Raw genomic sequence first — 18,299 nt, 5'->3', positions numbered from 1 at the left:
ACTGAGGCAGGGTGGGTCCAGGTGTAAGAGCCCACCCCCACCATCCCCTGGATCTCAGGCACCCCGAGGCTGAGGCCTGCACCCCCAGCTCTGGGGAGTGGAATAGCCCAGCTGGGCCACATGGGGACAATGGCAGTCAGTGACCTCAAGGCCATCTTTCAGGCGCCAGGCCCTCTTTCAAGCTCTCCCAGGCCGGAAAGGGCTTTAGCCTCCAGCCCAGAGGGCGCTGCTAAGGGTCAGTGCCCCCGCAGTGCCCCCATAGCCTGGAGCTGTCCTGGCCTCCTGGGGCCTGTGGACTAAAGACTTCAGGCTGTGACCTCTCCCCACCCACTGTCCTCCTGGCCTGCCCTTGGTTTTCTGTCTCTGGGAGGAGATGGTTTTCTCAGGGCAAGATCGGAGAGATCGTGTGTTCCCAGGGCTGGGGGTGGACTGGCAGGACTGATGGGACATTGGCGGAGGCGGGGCCCCATCCGCTGGCCAGGCCTGGCAGCCCTGATTCCAGAACTGCTTCCCAGATTTGTCTCAGCAGGAGATGCCTAGTGACCTACCTGCTGGGCCCCAGGGCTGCCTGGAGCTGGTCTTCCAAGGTCATAGCTGGGGTCTGTGAAGATCAGGGCCAGTGGCAAGGCGGGTCACTTGGACTAAGGGGTTGAGAGGCCAGGGGCTACTGCTGTGTTCCCCAGCCTGCAGCGCTGTCCTGACCACCTGCCTTTAATCCTCCAGCAGGAAGAGCTCCTGGCTCCAGACACCTGGCCAGAGCAGGGCCGGCCCTCAAGCAGTGTGTGTGTTTGTGTGTGTGGTGGGGGGGGGGGGGATGCCTTTAGGGACCTGGCCGGCCCCGGGTTAGGCCGAGGTGGGTTTGCGACTGGGGCACTAGCAGCTGGTGAAATTAGAGAGAGGGCAGAAGCAACTGAAATGTAAGTTCTTTCAGGGCAGTGGTCCAGTCCTCTCACTGCTGCCCCTGTTCCAGGTGGCTCCCTGTGGGGCTGCCATGGATGGAAGATAATGGGGCCAGTGGTCAGGGCAACTCAGCCCTGTACAGATGGGGAAACAGGCTTGGAAGGACATGTAGCCAACACTCAGAGGTGCCTGAGCATGCTGGCTGCGTGGAAGAAGGGTAGCCCCTGGGGGTGGCTGGATTATCTGCATGGGGTCTGGGGCAAAGCAGGAGGGGGGCAGGAAGCCAGGAGCCCTCCTCTCTTGCCAGGCCCATGGAACCTTGCACTGGCCCTTGCCCTTGCCCTTATTCATCTCAGAGCCTGGTTTCCTTATCTGTGATACAAGAGCCGTTGGCTTGCCTTTGTGGGGTATGACCCAAGAGGGCTCCAGAGCCCAGCCCAGCCCTTCTGGGTCTGCATTTCCATCCAGCACCACCAGACTCTCCGGGGCATGGCTGTACCTTCATTCCCGCCTGGTTTGGAGAAGTCCTGATTAACCAGCCACTGTGACATCACTCCCCCACACCCCCAACGGCTTCTGAGTGCATCAGAAGTATGGACGAGAGAGGGTCTGCAGCCTTCTTGGCATCGGGAGCTTTCACCCAGAGTCACCCAACTGCTGAGCACCCCACAACCACTCTCATCTATTTGATCTGCTCTGACACCCCTTAGAGGGTGGGGGAAACCCTGGGCCTCTGTGTCTTGATGGGGAGAACCCAAGACAAAGTGGATCAGTGCCAGGTCCATCTGGCAGGCCCCAGCTGAGCTTTGTTGAGGCACTTAACTTGGGGGGCTGTGCTGGGGTTTGGGCAAGGGCCTGGGGCCCAATCTGGGTCACCTGAGAGCTCTTGTCATGCCGAACATCGCTGTAACTACTCTCTAATCAGCCCTCATTTCACAGCAAGGCAAAGTTTCTCGCAGTCCGGGTGAGCAGCCTGTGCTGAAGAGGATGGCTGCCTTGGCCCCAACTGGGCCAGAACTCAGTTTCCCTAACTCTGCGCGGGGGGGGGGGGGGGGCTGCAAGTTCTTTTACTGGAGGCAAAATGAGGCCTGGGAAACAGGACTCAGCCAAAGTCACTCGGCGGGAAAATGCCAGCCCCGCCGGGGAAGTGGGGAGACAAGGAGTCCAGGCTCGCTGCTGGGGAGTTAGGGGCGACCTCGGCCCCGCCCTGGCAGCGTTGCTGCTCCCAGCGCGGGTGGGGGGCGGGACCTCGCCCCGCCCCGCTGGCTCCCGCCCCGCCACCCCGCTGGCCCCCGCCCCGCCCCGCCTGGGCGCGGCCCCGCTCCATTGGCTGCTCGCCGTGACCGCCGCCAGATCCGCCCCCGCGGGGAGCGAGTCCGCCGAGCCCGAGCCCGAGCGGCCGAGGCGCCGGAGCCGAGCCCGGTTCAGCTGCCGCCACCGCCGCCGTCGTCCTTACCGGCCCGCGCCGCCCCCCCTCCCCGAGCCCGGCCCGATGCCGGCCGAACTCAGACAGGTTGGAGGGAACTTGGTCCCAGGCGTGGGGGCACCGTCCCGGGGGTCCGGCGGCAGAGGGCGGGGCGCCGGCCTTCCCGGGAGGACCCGCTTTTGTTCCGCGGAGCCGCCGGCCGGAGGAGGCTATTGTCTACGCTTCGGGATGGCGCGTTCTGCCCGGGGCGGGCGGGGCGGTGGAGTGAGCGCGCCGCCCGGGGGGGTGTGCAAGGCGCGGGGCGGGGCCGCGGGGTCTCTGGGGGACCCGGGCGGGGGCCCCGGGCAGTGCGACTCGGCGCCGGGAAGCGAGGACAGGGTCGGGGTGGGTGCACCCCAGGGCAGCGCCCAGGACAGGTGCCTGGGTTGCGGGTGGTGGGTGAGGGCCTTCCTAAGCATCCCGTCTGTGCGGGAGGGATGCTGAGTCCGGAGAGGGCAGCCAGGCTAGGCCTCCAGCTCCCTGGGGGTCTCGGTGGGCACCCCCTCCCCTCCACACTCGTAGCGTGGGCTCCGACTCTGGGGACCTGCGAAGGAGCTTCCGGAGCTTTAATGGAAGCCCTGTCTGCCGAGGCAGCGCACGTGAAGGGAGGGGTGGAAGAGGCGAGGGGTCTCTGAGGAAAACCCCGTCAGTCAGCCTCCCAGTGCTTGGAAGGAGCGGGAGGGAGGCGGGTGGGCAGCTAGCACCTCCGTGCTCAGAGGGTTTGGGGTGTGCTAACAGGCAGGGAAACTGAGGCTGGAAGAACAACTGCCCCAGGCCCCTTGTGTTTGGGGGCCACCTGCCTCTTACTGACTGCTGGGTTTGTGCCTGTTATGCACCTTTGGTATGGCCCCTAGGGTCAACCCACTGACTGTCCCAGAGATGTAAGGGTCAGCTGGGGGCAACTGGGGCCACTGTGTAGCTGATAGATGTGGCCTTGGCTTGGAGAAACTGCAGTGGGTGACAGCCAGCCCTGCTATCCCCCGCAGCCTCGCTTCCCCAGTCTGCTGGGCACCCACAGGCCCATGGTGTCTTGGCCACTCAGTGTGGACTGCAAGCCCTGGCAGGTGGCCTACTGCCCTGGGGAGGCCGTGAGCCCCCCATCTGCCTGAGCTGGGCAGAGGCTCTGGACATCAGGAGAGGGCATCTGTGGTGGCCAAGGGCTTGCCCTCCGATGAGAGATGCCAGCCTGGATTGTCTTGGACTCTATCAGGGATGGCTGTGCTGGGGTGGAGGGGATGGGGGACATGTTCGTCCCTTCATCCCTCCATTCATTTATTCAGTGCCAGCTGTCTTGTGCCCTTTGTGGGCCAGGACTGGGGATTGTGGGAGCCGAGTGTGGGATCCTACCTAACCCATTCCCTGAGTGTGCAGTGGGACCATGGGCAGGGTGGGGCACCTGTCTTGATGTTTGCTCTTCACGATACACACCATGGGTGCTCATCTGTGAAGTGCGGTTGGTGACATCGATCCATGCCTCTGGGACCCCAGTCCAACCCCCCTTCCCCATTATGACTGGGCTTGTTTCCCCATCCCCTCCCTCTGCCATTCCCACATGTACCTCGGATGTGGTACAGAGGGTGGTGGCCCCTCTGTACGTTGGCCCACATCTTGTATTCTACTCCCATGTCCCTTAGATCCAGCCACCAAGGTGTCCAGGATTGGCACTATCCCGCCTGTCCTTTGGCTGTGATATCCTGGGTGCCTTCTGTTTCCATATGAGGAAGCTGAGCCTCAGGTGTGTGACAGGGCCTATGGCCCTCTCTCTGTGCCTCTGGGGACCCTCTTGAGAGCATTGGTGGCTGGTTGGGTTTACCTTTCTGAGTACTGGCCACTCTGGCCTTGGACTTGGAGTCTTGGGCCAGGCCCCTTCCACAAGTTCAAGGGAGCTCTTGGGAAACCCCAGGTCTGGATAGCAGCCCTGCTCAAGGCCTATAGACCTTGGACCGGGTAGACCATGGATGGGAGTGCCATGGGGACAGTTTGGGCCCTGGAGGTAGGTGTTGGGAGACAGGTCAGTGTTCCCAGGAAGAGGGGCAAGAATGAAGCTAGGGGTGGGGAAGGGTGATAAGAGATAGTTGACAGGATTTGGCTTGGGATGCAAAGGGCTGGGGGTTTTGGGTCCAGGCTGGTATTCATGTCTGGGGTGCAGGGGGGCCCTGAGCTGCATGGCCAGGGGTCTCTGGAGTATGCCGCTCCGGGTAGGTGGACATGTGGCCCCAGAGCAGAGTCTTGAGGTCAGATGAAGATGCAGGCACCCGGTCAGCTGCCTCTGTTGAGTGCTGCCATCTGTTTGCCAGTCATCATTCCACAGACCCATGCCACCACCCCAAAGATGTTGCAGAGGCCTGAACCGTGGTTGACCTTGGGCCTTTCCCCACCGCAGACTTTGGTTGCCCACTCTGCTGCCAGCTCTGAGACCACCTGGAATGGGTGGTTGAGGGGGTGTCCAGGTAGTCTGGACACAGAGGTGGGAGACAGGAGGAGGTGACGGGGATGTGTTGGCACGTGCAAGTCCCTCTGGGGGTAGCGGGTGCCGTGTATGGGGGGCTGTTAGGACAGCATGCAGATGGACGCACTTGGGCCCATAGGCCAAGCTGGGTGCTTACACACACCTGTGTCTGTGCACGTGTCCCTGTTGGAAGCACCAGGTACATGCACACATGTCCAGTTCCTTATCTGCATGTGTGCCCAGGCGTGTGTAACGGGGGCCGGGCCTTCCTGTGATCACCAGCTGACTCATGCTCCTGCCTGTCTGCCCGCCTGGGTGAAGTCATCGCCTGTTTTTAGCTCCCTGAGGTCATTTGCCAGTGGGGGCTCTTGGGGCCTCAGGATCCCACTACCAGGCTGCCTGGACTGGGCATTGGTCGGTGACGCTGTGGGGTTGCCAGGCCTTAGGGTGGGGTGGGGGGGCCTGGCTCTTCTGGACCCCCATCCCTTCATCCCCTGTGCTGCACTGTGTCAGATCCTCATCACAGGCTAGAGTGAGAATAAACTTAAACTGAGTCACAGTAGCATTGGAGTCTGAGGTGTGCTTCCTCCTCCTCCTCCCTTATCACACCCAGCCCCTAACTGGGGAGGTGGAGGCTCTTCTATCCACTCTCAGGGCCACATCCTCTGGCAGTGCTCTGGTCCCCTCTTGCCCATCTTGTTCCTCGCTCCTCCCCTCCACTTACAGCCACAAGGCTGTGGCCCTAGGCCCCTCCATGCCTGGCCCCCCAGGGCCCAACAGAGAGAGCTCAGCGCCTGACACACATTTGCTTCCACAGTTGCCAAATACAGGTGGGGCAGGCGAGACTCCAGCAGTGACAGGCTCTCCCTGAACCTTCTGGTCCGGAACTGTCCCAGCTCCCAGGGCCCTCAGAGAAGAACCCAGGCCGCCTAGCCTGGCAGCCCAGCCACACGTCCCTACTCAGGGTCTCAGCTTCCTTCTCCTCAGGGAACATCGTTCCTCCTTCCTGGCCACGTCCCCATCATGCTTTCCACCTACAACCCCAAACTGAGTGGCAGCCAAGGCTGCGGCCCACAAGGGGTGAGGTGTTAGCTGGAAGCTTGCAAAACAGCCTTCCCTGTGGATGCCGGAGATCCCCTGTCGGTGGTTTGTGGAGCCCTGGCTAAGCCTCTCCCTTCTGTCAGGCCTCTGTTTTTCTATGAAATCACATACTGTTGTCCTCTGCGGTCCTGCTTCTGGGAGCAGAGGCTGCATTCTGGGGCTTCATTCCTGTGTCTCCAGAGCCCAGGGCATACGCCTGTTCTAACATGGTGCAGGCCTATATCTGGAACTCCGAAGAGTTTGCGGGGGTCCAGAATCTCAGCACTGTGTGCAGTTGGGGGCTTAAGCATTTTGTCAGGACAGGACCCCAACCTGAGGAGACTCCGCACCCCAAGAACCTTGGGAGGCAGGCCCCAGGGCAGCCTTGGGCATCTAGGCTTGCACACCTCCCACGCCCAGGGCCAAGAGCAGAGTAGGGCTCTGGTGGTGGGCAGATAGGGGTGTGGCCTTCCTTGGGCCTCAGCTCTGTTTCTGGGTAGGGCCTCAGAGGCCTGGGGGCCCAGACAGGGGACCCATTCCTCAAGGCACAGCATCTGGGCCACAGAGCAGGGCCTGTCCTCCTGCTGACCTGGCCCCCGCTGCCCAGGAATGTGCTCCTGCTTGCCTGCCCACGGTGGCTTGGGTTTCAGCCCCTATCCATGCTGGCCAGATGCTAATCCTGGGACGTTGGCATGCTGTGGGGACCCATGTGGTCAGAGGCCCAGGGGTAGATGGACTTCAGCTCTCGGCCCCCTTTGCCAGTCAGCACAGTCAGTTCAGCTCTGCTACGGAGCCTCTGCTTCCCCGCTGGCAAATCTGTCCCTAGGTGTAGGACCTTAAAAAGGCCTCTGTCCAGAGTTGTCTTGCCTGGAATTCCACCATGGTCATCCCCTGCAGGGATGAAGGCAAGGGGAGCTGCAGTTGGGGAGACCTTGGGGGGAGGTATATGGAGAGGGGACACCAGGGCTCCCGTCAAGGACTAACTGGGGACACCTGACCTGAATCACCACCTCAGGGTTCTGAGAAAACACCCAGCACCTCAACAGGGAGCGCCAAATGCTGGCCCAAATGAGGTAGGGCTAGGCTTTGCCCACTCAACACCCCAAGAGTGTCCAGACCGGAAGGAGCAAGGGTATTTTGGGCATTCTGTGAACTGGGTATTTCCGTCCTGCGAGGGCGTCTGGCTGGCCTTGGGAGCAGTGGGGGCCTGGGTGTGGCCCTGGGGAGTTAGTGAGTGGTGCTGAAGCTGCTCCCTGAGGCCTCTGCACTCAGGGTTTCTTGGGAAGAGGCCCAGGACACAGGGAGGCCCAGCTGGGGTTAGTGAGCCGCGTCCAGAGTCCAAGCTCCAAGTCCCACCAACCTCCTTGGGCCACCGGGAACCTGTAGCAGCCAGGCCTTATAGCTCAGCCCAGGGAGGCACCAGGACTGGGGGAGGTCAAGCCCCAAAGCCCCCCATGGGATAGGGCAGCAGGATCAGTCAGCCCCATGGCATTCAGAGGCAGGAATGGGCTGGGGCTGAGATAGCCTCTGGGGCCTATGGGTTCTAGGGGTGGGAAGAAGGCCCTCCTGGCCTCTAGGCCAGCACTAGCATCCACACTCTAGGGCCAGCGAGCTGTGGGTCCTCCCACTGACAATTCCTCACCCCACCCCCCCACCTAGGAGCAGAGCCCAGGCAGCCAGGCCTCACTGGCCACAATGCCAGAGGCGCCCGAGGTGCTGGAGGAGACGGTGACAGTAGAGGAGGACCCTGGTACTCCTACCTCCCACGTGTCCATTGTCACGTCAGAAGACGGCACGACCCGGCGCACTGAGACCAAGGTATGGCCAGGCCCAGGCAGTGGACAAGTAGGCCATGTAGCCATGGTTGTTGTATGTACAGAGGGGCCTCCTGGGGCACCTATTGGGCTGGTGTCCGGGCCTCTCAGGCTGCCCAGCCTGCCCACTGGCCACCCACTTCCCCACCAGGTCACCAAGACAGTCAAGACGGTGACTACAAGGACAGTGCGCCAAGTACCCGTAGGCCCAGATGGCCTACCCATGCTGGATGGAGGCCCCCCGCTAGGCCCCTTCGCAGACGGCCCGTTGGATCGGCACTTTCTGTTGCGCGGGGGCGGTCCGGCAGCCACACTTTCCCGTGCCTACCTCAGCAGCGCGGGCAGCTTTACTGATGGCCCCGAGCCCCGTGATGTTCCCAGCTATGGCAGTCTCTCCCGGGGGCTGGGTGTGCGGCCCGCACGTGGCCCCCTTGGCCCAGGCCCCGTCGATGGCTGCTTCACACTGCCTGGCCGACGTGAGGCCTTCCCTGCAGGCCCCGAGCCTGTGCCGCCAGCTGGTCGCTCCCAGCCGGAGCGCTTCCAGGCAGAGCCATACGGCTTAGAGGATGACACCCGCAGTCTGGCTGCTGACGATGAGGGTGGCCCGGAGCTGGAGCCTGACTACGGTACTGCCACAAGGAGGAGGCCTGATTGTGGGCGTGGCCCCCGTACCAGGTGAGGACCCTCAGTCTGGCCACGGCCTCTAGGAAGTCTGCCTTCCATTCCCCCAGCAGAGAATCCTCTGCAGGAGGTCTAGCTGCTGGGGCTAAGTTAGTTAGACACTAGTTTGAATCAGCTTCAATTCAAGGACAGCAGCAAGGGAAGCTTCTGGGATAGTGGAAGTTGCACCGGGCACCCTCCCTGGAAGTCAGTGACCATGCCCAACACCCACTATCCCTCCTCCAGACAGATGACCATGAAAGTAGGAATACAAGAGGCTCAGAGCATTTCCTCTGAGTCTGAGGCTCCAGCCTTTCCCCAGGCCTCAATTGCCCCTGTGTACAGAAGCAACCAGAAACTAGGCTATCAAGCTCTTCCCAACATCGACTCTGGTTCTGTCACCTCAGCCCTCAGTTTTTCCATTTGTAGAGTGAGAACATGATCACAGCCTTGGTATGAATTATGCTGGGTGACCACAGGCAAGACACCTGACCCTTCCTAGCCTCAATCCCTGCCTTAGGAAGTAGGTTTGATGGTGACATCCCACAGGACGTCTTGTACTCTGGGGGACTGGTGGCCTGAATGCCCCTTATATGGTCCCACCAGGATGGCTGTGTGCGGGGAGGGTCACTTCCTGCCCCCACATCTTGGCAGATGTCATGTCACAGAGATGGTTCTCACGGGAAAGCAGGATCCCAGTCACAGATAGATGTTTCATAGAAATACATTTAACTCCCAACTGGGGAATGCTGCATGGTGATGGGAGTGAGTGAGCTCCCCATCTTAGGGGGATCCAAGCCCCGATAACCAGTGGCTGGTGTTTGGCCAAGTCGCTGGCTATGAGTCAGTTCTTGCTGGCCTGGGGTGTGACTCGTAGTACCCACTCGGTACTCGGGGCTCCATACGAATGCTATAGACCTATCCCCACCCTGCATGGGTTTGTGGTCTACTAGAGAAGATAATGGTGGGTGGCCTTGTTGTGGGCATCCTCAGGCAGTGCTGAGATATTCCTGTGCCCTGCCTGCCTGCCCAGGCCCTATGAGGACGTGGCAGATGATGGCGGTGAGCTGTCGGAGGAGCGGCCCCCGTTTCCAGCTGCGACTGCCCCCCTGGCCCAGCCAGAACGGGGCAGCCTGGGCAGTCTGGACCGAGTGGTGCGGCGGTCGCCCTCAGTTGACAGTGCCCGTAAGGAGCCACGTTGGCGGGACCCTGAGCTGCCGGAGGTCTTGGCTATGCTGCGCCACCCCGTGGACCCTGTGAAAGCCAACGCAGCCGCCTACCTGCAGCACCTGTGCTTTGAGAACGAGGGCATCAAGCGACGTGTGCGGCAGTTGCGGGGCCTGCCCTTGCTCGTGGCTCTGCTGGACCACCCGAGGGCAGAGGTGCGGCGGCGAGCCTGTGGGGCACTGCGGAACCTCTCTTATGGCCGGGACACGGACAACAAGGCTGCCATCCGGGACTGCGGTGGTGTACCTGCCCTGGTGCGCCTGCTGCGGGCTGCCCGGGACAACGAGGTCCGAGAGCTCGTCACCGGTGAGTGACGCCTGCCCTCCCCCCATCCCTCAGGGAGAGGAGAGTGAGGCTCGGCCAGGGAAAGACCCTCCCCACCATCACCCACCCATTCGGTCAGGAGTTCAGCTGCTGGGAGTAGGCGTTAGGCTTAGGCTGAGGTCCCCAGTCTCTCTACCTGTGGACTCTCAGGCACATTCCCTCTCCATCTGCTGCCCCCCACCCTCTCAATCCCCATACTCCAGGTCTAGCCTCCTGGTCCCACCCTCCAATCGGGCTGGTGCTGGGGGATGGTGCCTTACGGGACCTAATTAGCCAGGTAGGGTCATGTGACCACCTTTAGGTGGGGCCAGGGGAGCAGTAGTGCCACCGGCCCCCCCACAGGGCTCAGAAGGGATGGGGGAAGAGAATGTACCTGCTTGTCCAGCCACAGGCTCCCTGGCAGCCTTTCCTCTGTGTCCCACCCCCTCTGGTGCTTCCTCCCAGCAGGTAGCTACTGTTAGGTAACTTGCCTGGGCCAGGGTGGGCACCCAGGACCTCTCACGGCTTTTGTTACTTCCTGCCTTCTGGGGCATGTCCTGAGTGAGGTCTTGTGGGGAGTCAGAAGGTCACTGCTTGTGTGGTGAGCACGGGCTGTTTGATGCGCCCTGCAGGCACACTCTGGAACCTGTCATCCTACGAGCCCCTGAAGATGGTCATCATTGACCACGGCCTGCAGACACTGACCCACGAGGTCATTGTGCCCCACTCGGGCTGGGAGCGCGAGCCCAATGAGGATTCCAAGCCAAGGGATGCTGAGTGGACGACAGTCTTCAAGAACACATCGGGCTGCTTGAGGTGTGGGTGGAGGCTGGGCTCGGGCACTCTTCTCTGCAGCCACCCAGGACCGTTCTTGGTCAAGGAGGCAGGAGCCAGGCACCAGAGCCTGTACGCACACCTGGGAATGTACTCGTGTCCTGTATAACCTGGAAGGCGATTAGCCACCCAAGTCTCAGGAGCCTCCTAGCCATGTCGCAGTTCCTGCCCAAGTCCAGAGAATGGGGCCTGATGGGGCTGTACTCAGCCCCAAGGGCAGCCTCCGGACAAGGTCTGCCACACTCTCATGTAGGACCCCATGTCTCCAGTGCGGCTCAGCTTCTACCCACATTCCCATCACCGTGACAGCCAGGTTAGGGGGAGCCGGGACCCTCATCTTCCGTCTGCCTCAGAGGCCTCATTGCACGTCCTGGTGACCTCAGCCCTAGTCCTCCGACCCTGGGCATCACAACAGAGTCCCCACAGAGGATCCTGGGTTCCCATGGTCCTGCCTGTCCATCAGGATATAGCCCTGTGGCCCTCTGGGGTCCTCACCTCAGGGTAAGGTTGAACTCAGAGCTGCCACTGGGCAGGGGGAGCAGAATTACCTGTGCATGGATTCAGGACTCTAGACCCTTCCAATTCTGCTGGGTATCAGAAAAGGCCCCCTGCTCCACACAGATGCCAGGCCAGGGCTCTCTCCTCGGGTCACAGTGGTTGGGACACTGTCAAAAGCCCTAACGGGCTGGTGTCAGAGCTGGTCTTACAGAGGAAGACCTGACCTCAAGGCCTGGTGCAGGGGAGGGGCTGGGAAATCACCGTGGGAGCCAGGGGTTACCAGGCTTACTCTTGGCCACCCAGGAACGTGAGTTCGGATGGTGCAGAGGCCCGGCGGCGGCTCCGGGAATGTGAGGGGCTGGTGGATGCCCTGTTGCACGCCTTGCAGTCCGCGGTGGGCAGAAAGGACACGGACAACAAGGTGGGTGGGGCAGGGGGTGGGGCAGATGTCCCTAGCAGGTCTCAGCTGGGTGAGTCTCATAGCCTCCTCCAAAGGGTTAGGGAGATGGAGCAGGGACTGGGCCCAGGGGGCCCTGAACTATTGGGGCAGCACAGGAGAAGTAGGTATGCGGTCTGGGGCAGTGCCCTGGGCATGGGCCACACCGAAGTGGCCACTCTGAAGTGGACATTCTATGAAGTCCCCCACCAGCTCCTACCTGCAGTGTGTTCTCCACCTTTTTCCTTCCTCAGCCCCTCCCTGGGAGGCCTCACCCTTGTAGGCCCCCTAGCTTTGGTCTCCCCATCTTTGCACCCTCAGCTCCTTCTGTGCACACTGGCTGTGGCCAGGCTTCCCTGGGAAGGATGAGCAGTCTCTGTGCTCACCTGGCCCTGCTCCACCGTTTCTCCCCTCCCCGCAGTCGGTGGAGAACTGTGTGTGTATCATGCGGAACCTATCCTACCACGTGCACAAGGAGGTGCCTGGGGCCGACAGGTACCAGGAGGCTGAGCCAGGGCCCCAGGGCGGTGCTGCAGGTTCCCAGCGCCGGAGAAGGGATGACGCCGGCTGTTTCGGTGGCAAGAAGGCCAAAGGTATGTGGGAGGGACTGGGGTACTGCACTCTAGGACTCCCCCTGCTATCCCAGGCTGAAGGGGCACCATACCTGCGGCCATCCCGGAAGCCAGAGACCACCTGGTCAGCTCGTGATGGGCAGGTGGAGAAGCAGGGAGCCCGGAAGGCCATAGGGTCATCCAACTGGCAGGCCAGCTGTCCCTCATCTGTACTCTGGGGTCCCCCAGTGGAGGGCAGGGGTGAACCTATATGGTTGTCCCTGCTGCTGCAACCTATATGAGGTTGTCCTCAGCCTCGGGAAGGGTTCTTTGGACCCCTGTTTGGAAAGTACTCAAGTCGATGCTGCCTCCTGGCATTCACAGAGCACCTGAAGACCTTGAGATGGCCTGGAGGCAGTACCCCACCCTGCCTTCACACCATCCTACCTGGCGTTCGCTGGGTGCAGGTTCCGGGATCCACATTCTCAGGCATCTGCTGAGTTGCGTCTATGCACCACCTTGACCGCCCCCCCCCCCGCCCCGAGTGTGGACCTGTTCCGAACCCAGGCCTCCCCTTTCTTGTTCCACTTGCGGGCACTCAGCCCTCCCCAGTGATCAGGATGGGGTTCCCCGGCCCATCTGTGCAACCCAGGGTGTGCATTGGGAAGTTGAGGCCGCCTAGGAGGGCGTTGGTGGGGGGGGGTTGCTGCCCGCTCAGGCTCGTCTCCTCTTTCCTGTGCTTCCTCCGGCCGCCCAGAGGAGTGGTTCCACCAAGGTGAGTCCCTGTTTGTCCTGCTGTCCAGGCCCAGTGGGTGCAGTGGGCATCAGGGAGGTGCTGCCCACCCTATTGTCCAGGCAGTCATCGCTATGACCACTGCAGGGTGGTCCAGCCTCAAGGCCCTGCCCCATCCCCAGTCTCTTTCCCGGGCAGCCGTCTCCATGACAACTGTGTGGACATGGCAACAGCAGGAATGTCAGCGCTGGCCTCACTGGGAGGCCAACGGGCTGTTCCTCTGTAACCTCAGACCCAGCTACCCAGGCAGGGCTGGGCCTGGAGCTGGAACAGGGAGAGTCAAGGGGGGGCAGGGTCGGGGTGTATATGTCCCCACAGGCCCCAGGGAACAAAGTCTGCCCCTGGGAATGAGGTGATATGTGGCTTAAAGGGACCACACAAAGTCCCCGTGAGGCTGGGCAGATTAGGGAGCCCACATCATCTCAACTCAGCTCTACTGCCTTTCAGAGAAGATGCTCCCTCATTTGAGATGAGGGTGACTGTGAGCTAGTGAGCTCACCTCCACCACTTCTCTGTTCCAGGGAAGAAGGATGGTGACATGGACCGGAACTTTGACACACTGGACCTGCCCAAGCGAACCGAGGCTGCCAAAGGTGAGTGGACAGCGGCAGAATTCAGCCCAGACCCATCCAGGTAGTGAGGCTTTGTGCTACTAAGCAGGCTTGAAGGGCTTTGGGGATCCTGTGGGGAAACAGTCCACAGGTGTGCCCCCTCCCCCAGAAGGCTGTCCAGTCACTGGGTACCTGCTGTGGGTTCAGAATCAGGGTTAGTTCCATGGGTCACTCCAGGCAGGGTGGGAGACAGGGGCACAGAGAGGCCAGGCATTTACCAGGTCACACAGCATGTGAAAAAACTAGAGGGAATAGAGTAAGGCCTTCAGTGAAGGGCAGAGACCAGTTAGGCAGGACCTCTGGTGTCAGCTGAGGGGCTCATATTCACTCCAGGGGGTTTAGGAGCTGAGGTGGGCAGTCAGGTCTAGTAGGGAGGCTGATCATGCAGGAGGCAGAGTGGTTTGTCTTCTCGTCCCCTGTGTCTGTTGCAGTCCTACTGTGTGCTAGTGCTGTTCTGTACACTGGGAATCTAGCCTCAGTAAGACAGCTCTGCCCTGGTGAGCCCCAGGCCACGGCCCACCCTGCAAGCCCAGATACCCCCAAGCAGGGTGAAAGACCCCAGTCATGGATCTAGGGGAAAACATCACATGCAGAGGGACCAGTGCCGGCAAACCCCTTCAGGGGTAACACCCTGAGTGGTAGACGTGCTTGGAGCATCTGGGGAAAGGAAGCCCAGCAGAGCTGGAGTGGAGGGACTGTGAGGCATGAGGAATGGGGAGGGGGTGAGAAAATGTGGAGTGGGAGGACAAGAGAGGAGGAATGATGTCTGGGTACAGGGCAATTGAAAGGCTGTTCAGCCCCTCCTCTCTGGAGTACCTTGGGGCAACTCTGCCGCACTGGGGGGCCAGGGCCTCAATTGATGGGGAACCAGGAGTGATTGAGCAGGGTGCAGACCTGAGAAGGCGGGCCCTATTGCTAGGGGTGTGCACTGGTAACAGCCTAAGTTACATAGGAGAGAATAGGGCCAAGTTACTAGGGAGGATGGTTCTCATTGCTAGGGCTCCTCCCCCCGCAGTTAGTTGCACAGCACATCTACCCAGGAGGGCTGGCCCTGTTGTTAGGGAGTTTGAGTCCTATTGCTAGGGGAGCGGCCCTGGTTGCCACCTCCGTCCCTACCCCAGGCCTCCTGGATGCTCTGAATACCAGGCAGGTCCAATACCATTTCTTTGGCAGCAGGGTCAAGGGAACAATGACCTGGCTTAGACCCACTGCCTCCTCACTGAGTCTCTGTTCTTCCATGAAATGGGAATTCTTTCTCCTTTGGGTGGCTCATAAGAGGTGAACATGTGGTTAAATTTTCCCTGGCTGCACATACCCATCCCTGGCCCCAGCTGACTCTTGTTCTGGGGGCATTGATGGGAGGAGGGGGAAGGGGGTAATGGGGGGGCCTGGGTGACTGTGGGCGGTGGGTGCTCTGTGCCCAGGCTTTGAGCTGCTGTATCAGCCCGAGGTGGTACGTCTCTACCTCTCCCTCCTCACGGAGAGCCGGAACTTTAACACCCTGGAGGCTGCCGCTGGCGCCCTACAGAACCTCAGCGCTGGCAACTGGATGGTGAGAGGCCGAATCTGGCAGGGAGGGGACATAGAGAATCCTAGGTACCCCATCGGTGCCGGCCTCTGCCTTTGCCCAGTCTTGGGGGGGGGGACCACATGGGACATGGCGCCTCCCCAAAGTCCTGAGAGGTTCGCAGCACAAAGGCTGCAAGGTGGAGGTAGAATTGAGATGCTTGGGTAGGGCTTTGTCCTGCCGGGGAGGAGGGTCCAGCCAGAGGGAACTGTCAGGGCTCAGGTAGGAGAGTGTCTAGGCCTGTGGGCAGGACTCAGCTTGCTGAGCACCCTCCCCGCTCCACTGCCACAGTGGGCCACCTATATCCGTGCCACGGTGCGCAAGGAACGTGGCCTTCCGGTGCTTGTGGAGCTGCTGCAGTCCGAGACTGACAAGGTGGTGCGTGCTGTTGCCATCGCCCTGCGCAACCTCTCCCTGGACCGGCGCAACAAGGACCTCATTGGTGAGGATGCTGGTGGGGCAGAGCCGGGATGCAGAATCCAGGGGGCTGCTCTGGGGTGCTCCCCCACGTCCCCCGGCAGGGTGGGGAGGAGGTCAGGGGCCCAGCCCTGCTCCTGTCATTCCATCCCAGCCGCTGGAGCTCAGGCCTTCCCAAACAGTCTCAAGGCCTAGCCCCTGTGCACAATGGGTGACTTTGCAGCTCCCTGAGGGCTCTCCTGGTGGATCCCACTCCTTCCTGCTGGGGTGGGCAGAGGTGTGTCCTGACAACGGCCCCTGCCCTTCAGGGAGCTATGCCATGGCGGAGCTGGTGCGGAACGTGCGCAATGCACAGGCTCTGCCGCGACCGGGTGCCCGCCTGGAGGAGGACACGGTGGTGGCCGTGCTCAACACCATCCACGAGATCGTGTCTGACAGCCTGGACAATGCGCGCTCACTGCTACAGGCCCGAGGGGTGCCAGCGCTGGTAGCACTTGGCGCCACCAGGTGGATGAGGGTGCAGCCTGGAGAGGGGGCTGGGGGAGGGTGGGGCGGGGGGGGGAGGGCAGGATGGACCAAGTGCTGACCCCGCCCTGGGCCTGGCCGCAGTCAATCGGTGCGGGAAGCGAAGGCCGCCTCCCACGTGCTGCAGACTGTGTGGAGCTACAAGGAGCTGCGCGGTGCCCTACAGAAGGATGGCTGGACAAAGGCACGCTTCCAGGTGCGGCCTGCCTGGCCTTTCTTTTCCTCCTCCACTTCTCCAGGCTAGGTCCCCCACAGGAGTGCCCCTGACCCCACACCCTGTCTGTTTTGTGCCCCTGCCCACCTCCAGTCAGCCGCTGCTACTGCTAAGGGACCCAAAGGAGCACCGAGTCCTGGAGGCTTTGACGATAGCACCCTGCCACTGGTGGACAAGAGCCTTGGTGAGTATGGGGTCGGGGCATAGAAAACTGTATCTGAGGTATAAGAAATGCTCTTCCACCTAGGTGCATTGACTGTGACGGGGCAGGTGAGGGGTGGGAGGGCCCCTTTCCTGGCTTGCAGCCTCCTACAACCTCTACACCCATGGTGTCCACATTGATGGGGGGGCGTGTCCGTGGCAGAGGACTGGCAGAATGGTGCTAAGATGTTAGTGACAAAGGATACCCAAGGTTACAGAAGCCATCCCTGCTGTGGGTTTGTCTGTCCTGGTGTCCCCACTGGTTCTGCAACCAGCCAGCCACCTGGCTTGTGCTTTGCAGATGGTGAGAAGCCGGGCAGCCGGGACGTGATCCCCATGGAGGCACTTGGCCCAGGTGAGTGCAGACATGGAGCTGCTTGTTTCCTGTGGGGGGGCAGAGGGTGGTGGAGGGCAGTGGAGGCTCTGAAATGGGCCAAGTGGTTTTGCCTTGTGTGTTTGGTGCTGGGAAAGCCTACCAAGGAGGTGCTGGTTGGAAAAGAGATTTGGTTTAGGGGTGTTGCTGGCGGGGGGGGGGGGGGCGGTGGATAGCCAAAGGAGGGGTCCGTGCCCAGCCAGTATCTGTCTGTCAGATATTGGTCTGTCAGCTGATTTGGTCTGTCAGCTGAAGGGGGCTGGAGGGTTCTGAGCCACCATGAAATGACTTGGCCCAAGTCTCCAGCACAGTGTTGGAGCAGGTAGGGATTATCTCCCAGTGTACCCTGTCCCAGGGGCCCCCTGTGCCTGGGCTGAGAGGGAGAGCTCCTCCTGTGATGCCTGCCCCTGAGTTCCTCTCCTGTCCCCACCCCAAGACGTATACTCCACTGTGGACCGGAGGGAGCGAAGGGCTCGAGGTAGTGACCCTGCAGGGGAAGCTTCTGAGAAGGAACCGTTGAAAGTAAGTGGCTGTGGGCAGGTGTGCAGGGCATGCCTGAAAGGGCCCTGGCTAGGTGCTGAAGTTGCTGAGTTTAGGCCACCTGGTCCACTGGGGCGGGGCTCACCTGCAGGCAGCTGGGCTGGGAGATGGAGCCTGGGGGACTGCCCCCCACCCCCAGCCTCAGGAACTTTACTGTCAGAATTAGTCTCTGGGTGCGGGTGGTTTAAAGCTCACACCCATTGGGACAGCAGGGGCACGGGACAGAGGGCCCTGCCCCAAAGATGCACAAGGGCCAGGGAAGTCTGAGCAAGCGTGTCTTCACCTTTCTCTGCTTGTGTGGTGTGGGGAGGAGGGTTAGGGGAGGGTCCATCGTTGTCCTGCCTTCAGGGCAGCTCCTGCTAACCTGTTCTGTGATAGTCCCTTGGCTTTGGGCACAGGCCTGTGTATGTCTGCACATCAGTGTGTATCTATGTGGGCCACACTAGCTCAGCTCCCCCATTGTGTGCACCCTGGCTCTGGCCTCGCCCCCTCAGCAGCCCAGCCCCCACCCGTCAGCACTGACTAATCTGCTCTGTTCTGCCTCTAATGCCCTCCTGCCCACTGCCCACTGGTCTGCTGCAGCCCGACCCCAGCAGGAAGGTTCCTCCTGGGCCCAGCAGGCCCACAGTCAGGCTGGTGGACGCCGTGGGGGACGCTAAGCCTCAGCCCGTTGACTCCTGGGTCTAGTTGCATGCCTGGTACGTTCTCTCGTCTGGTTTTTCATTCAGCTGTTTCCTGTGCTCTGGGAAGGGGCTTCTCGTTAATCTCTGCTGGCTGCATGTTCTGTCCCTTGGTGCTCCCTGGTGGGACTCCGGCTTCAAGCTCAGCAGGCTCAAATGCC

The 18,299-nt window shown here is 61.2% G+C and overlaps 1 protein-coding gene across 5 annotated transcripts in view; it reads left to right on the top strand.

The window, feature by feature from the left end:
- Window positions 1-18,299, top strand: part of ARVCF (ARVCF delta catenin family member) — a 53,581-nt gene that overhangs the window by 33,136 nt on the left and 2,146 nt on the right. Inside the window, exons 1-17 of one of the 5 annotated variants that reach the window (XM_046024561.1) lie at window positions 1,757-2,413; window positions 7,554-7,712; window positions 7,860-8,383; window positions 9,402-9,901; window positions 10,531-10,714; window positions 11,534-11,651; window positions 12,088-12,259; window positions 12,975-12,992; window positions 13,532-13,603; window positions 15,046-15,173; window positions 15,480-15,630; window positions 15,914-16,112; window positions 16,215-16,326; window positions 16,438-16,528; window positions 16,847-16,900; window positions 17,355-17,440; window positions 18,041-18,156. In XM_046024561.1, the coding sequence (XP_045880517.1) occupies window positions 1,982-2,413; window positions 7,554-7,712; window positions 7,860-8,383; window positions 9,402-9,901; window positions 10,531-10,714; window positions 11,534-11,651; window positions 12,088-12,259; window positions 12,975-12,992; window positions 13,532-13,603; window positions 15,046-15,173; window positions 15,480-15,630; window positions 15,914-16,112; window positions 16,215-16,326; window positions 16,438-16,528; window positions 16,847-16,900; window positions 17,355-17,440; window positions 18,041-18,145 (3,105 nt within the window). In that variant the 5' untranslated portion in view covers window positions 1,757-1,981 and the 3' untranslated portion in view covers window positions 18,146-18,156. Of the gene's footprint in view, window positions 1-1,756; window positions 2,414-7,553; window positions 7,713-7,859; window positions 8,384-9,401; window positions 9,902-10,530; window positions 10,715-11,533; window positions 11,652-12,087; window positions 12,260-12,974; window positions 12,993-13,531; window positions 13,604-15,045; window positions 15,174-15,479; window positions 15,631-15,913; window positions 16,113-16,214; window positions 16,327-16,437; window positions 16,529-16,846; window positions 16,901-17,354; window positions 17,441-18,040; window positions 18,157-18,299 lie in introns of those variants that run through there. The other 4 variants (XM_046024565.1, XM_046024563.1, XM_046024562.1 and 1 more) reach the window with 4 other exon arrangements.

The sequence above is a fragment of the Meles meles genome, chromosome 12 (genome assembly GCF_922984935.1).
Source record: "Meles meles chromosome 12, mMelMel3.1 paternal haplotype, whole genome shotgun sequence".
Classification (NCBI taxonomy): Eukaryota; Metazoa; Chordata; class Mammalia; order Carnivora; family Mustelidae; genus Meles; species Meles meles.
Note: the sequence above shows the minus strand (reverse complement) of the source record. Positions and strands in the feature narration are given on the sequence as shown.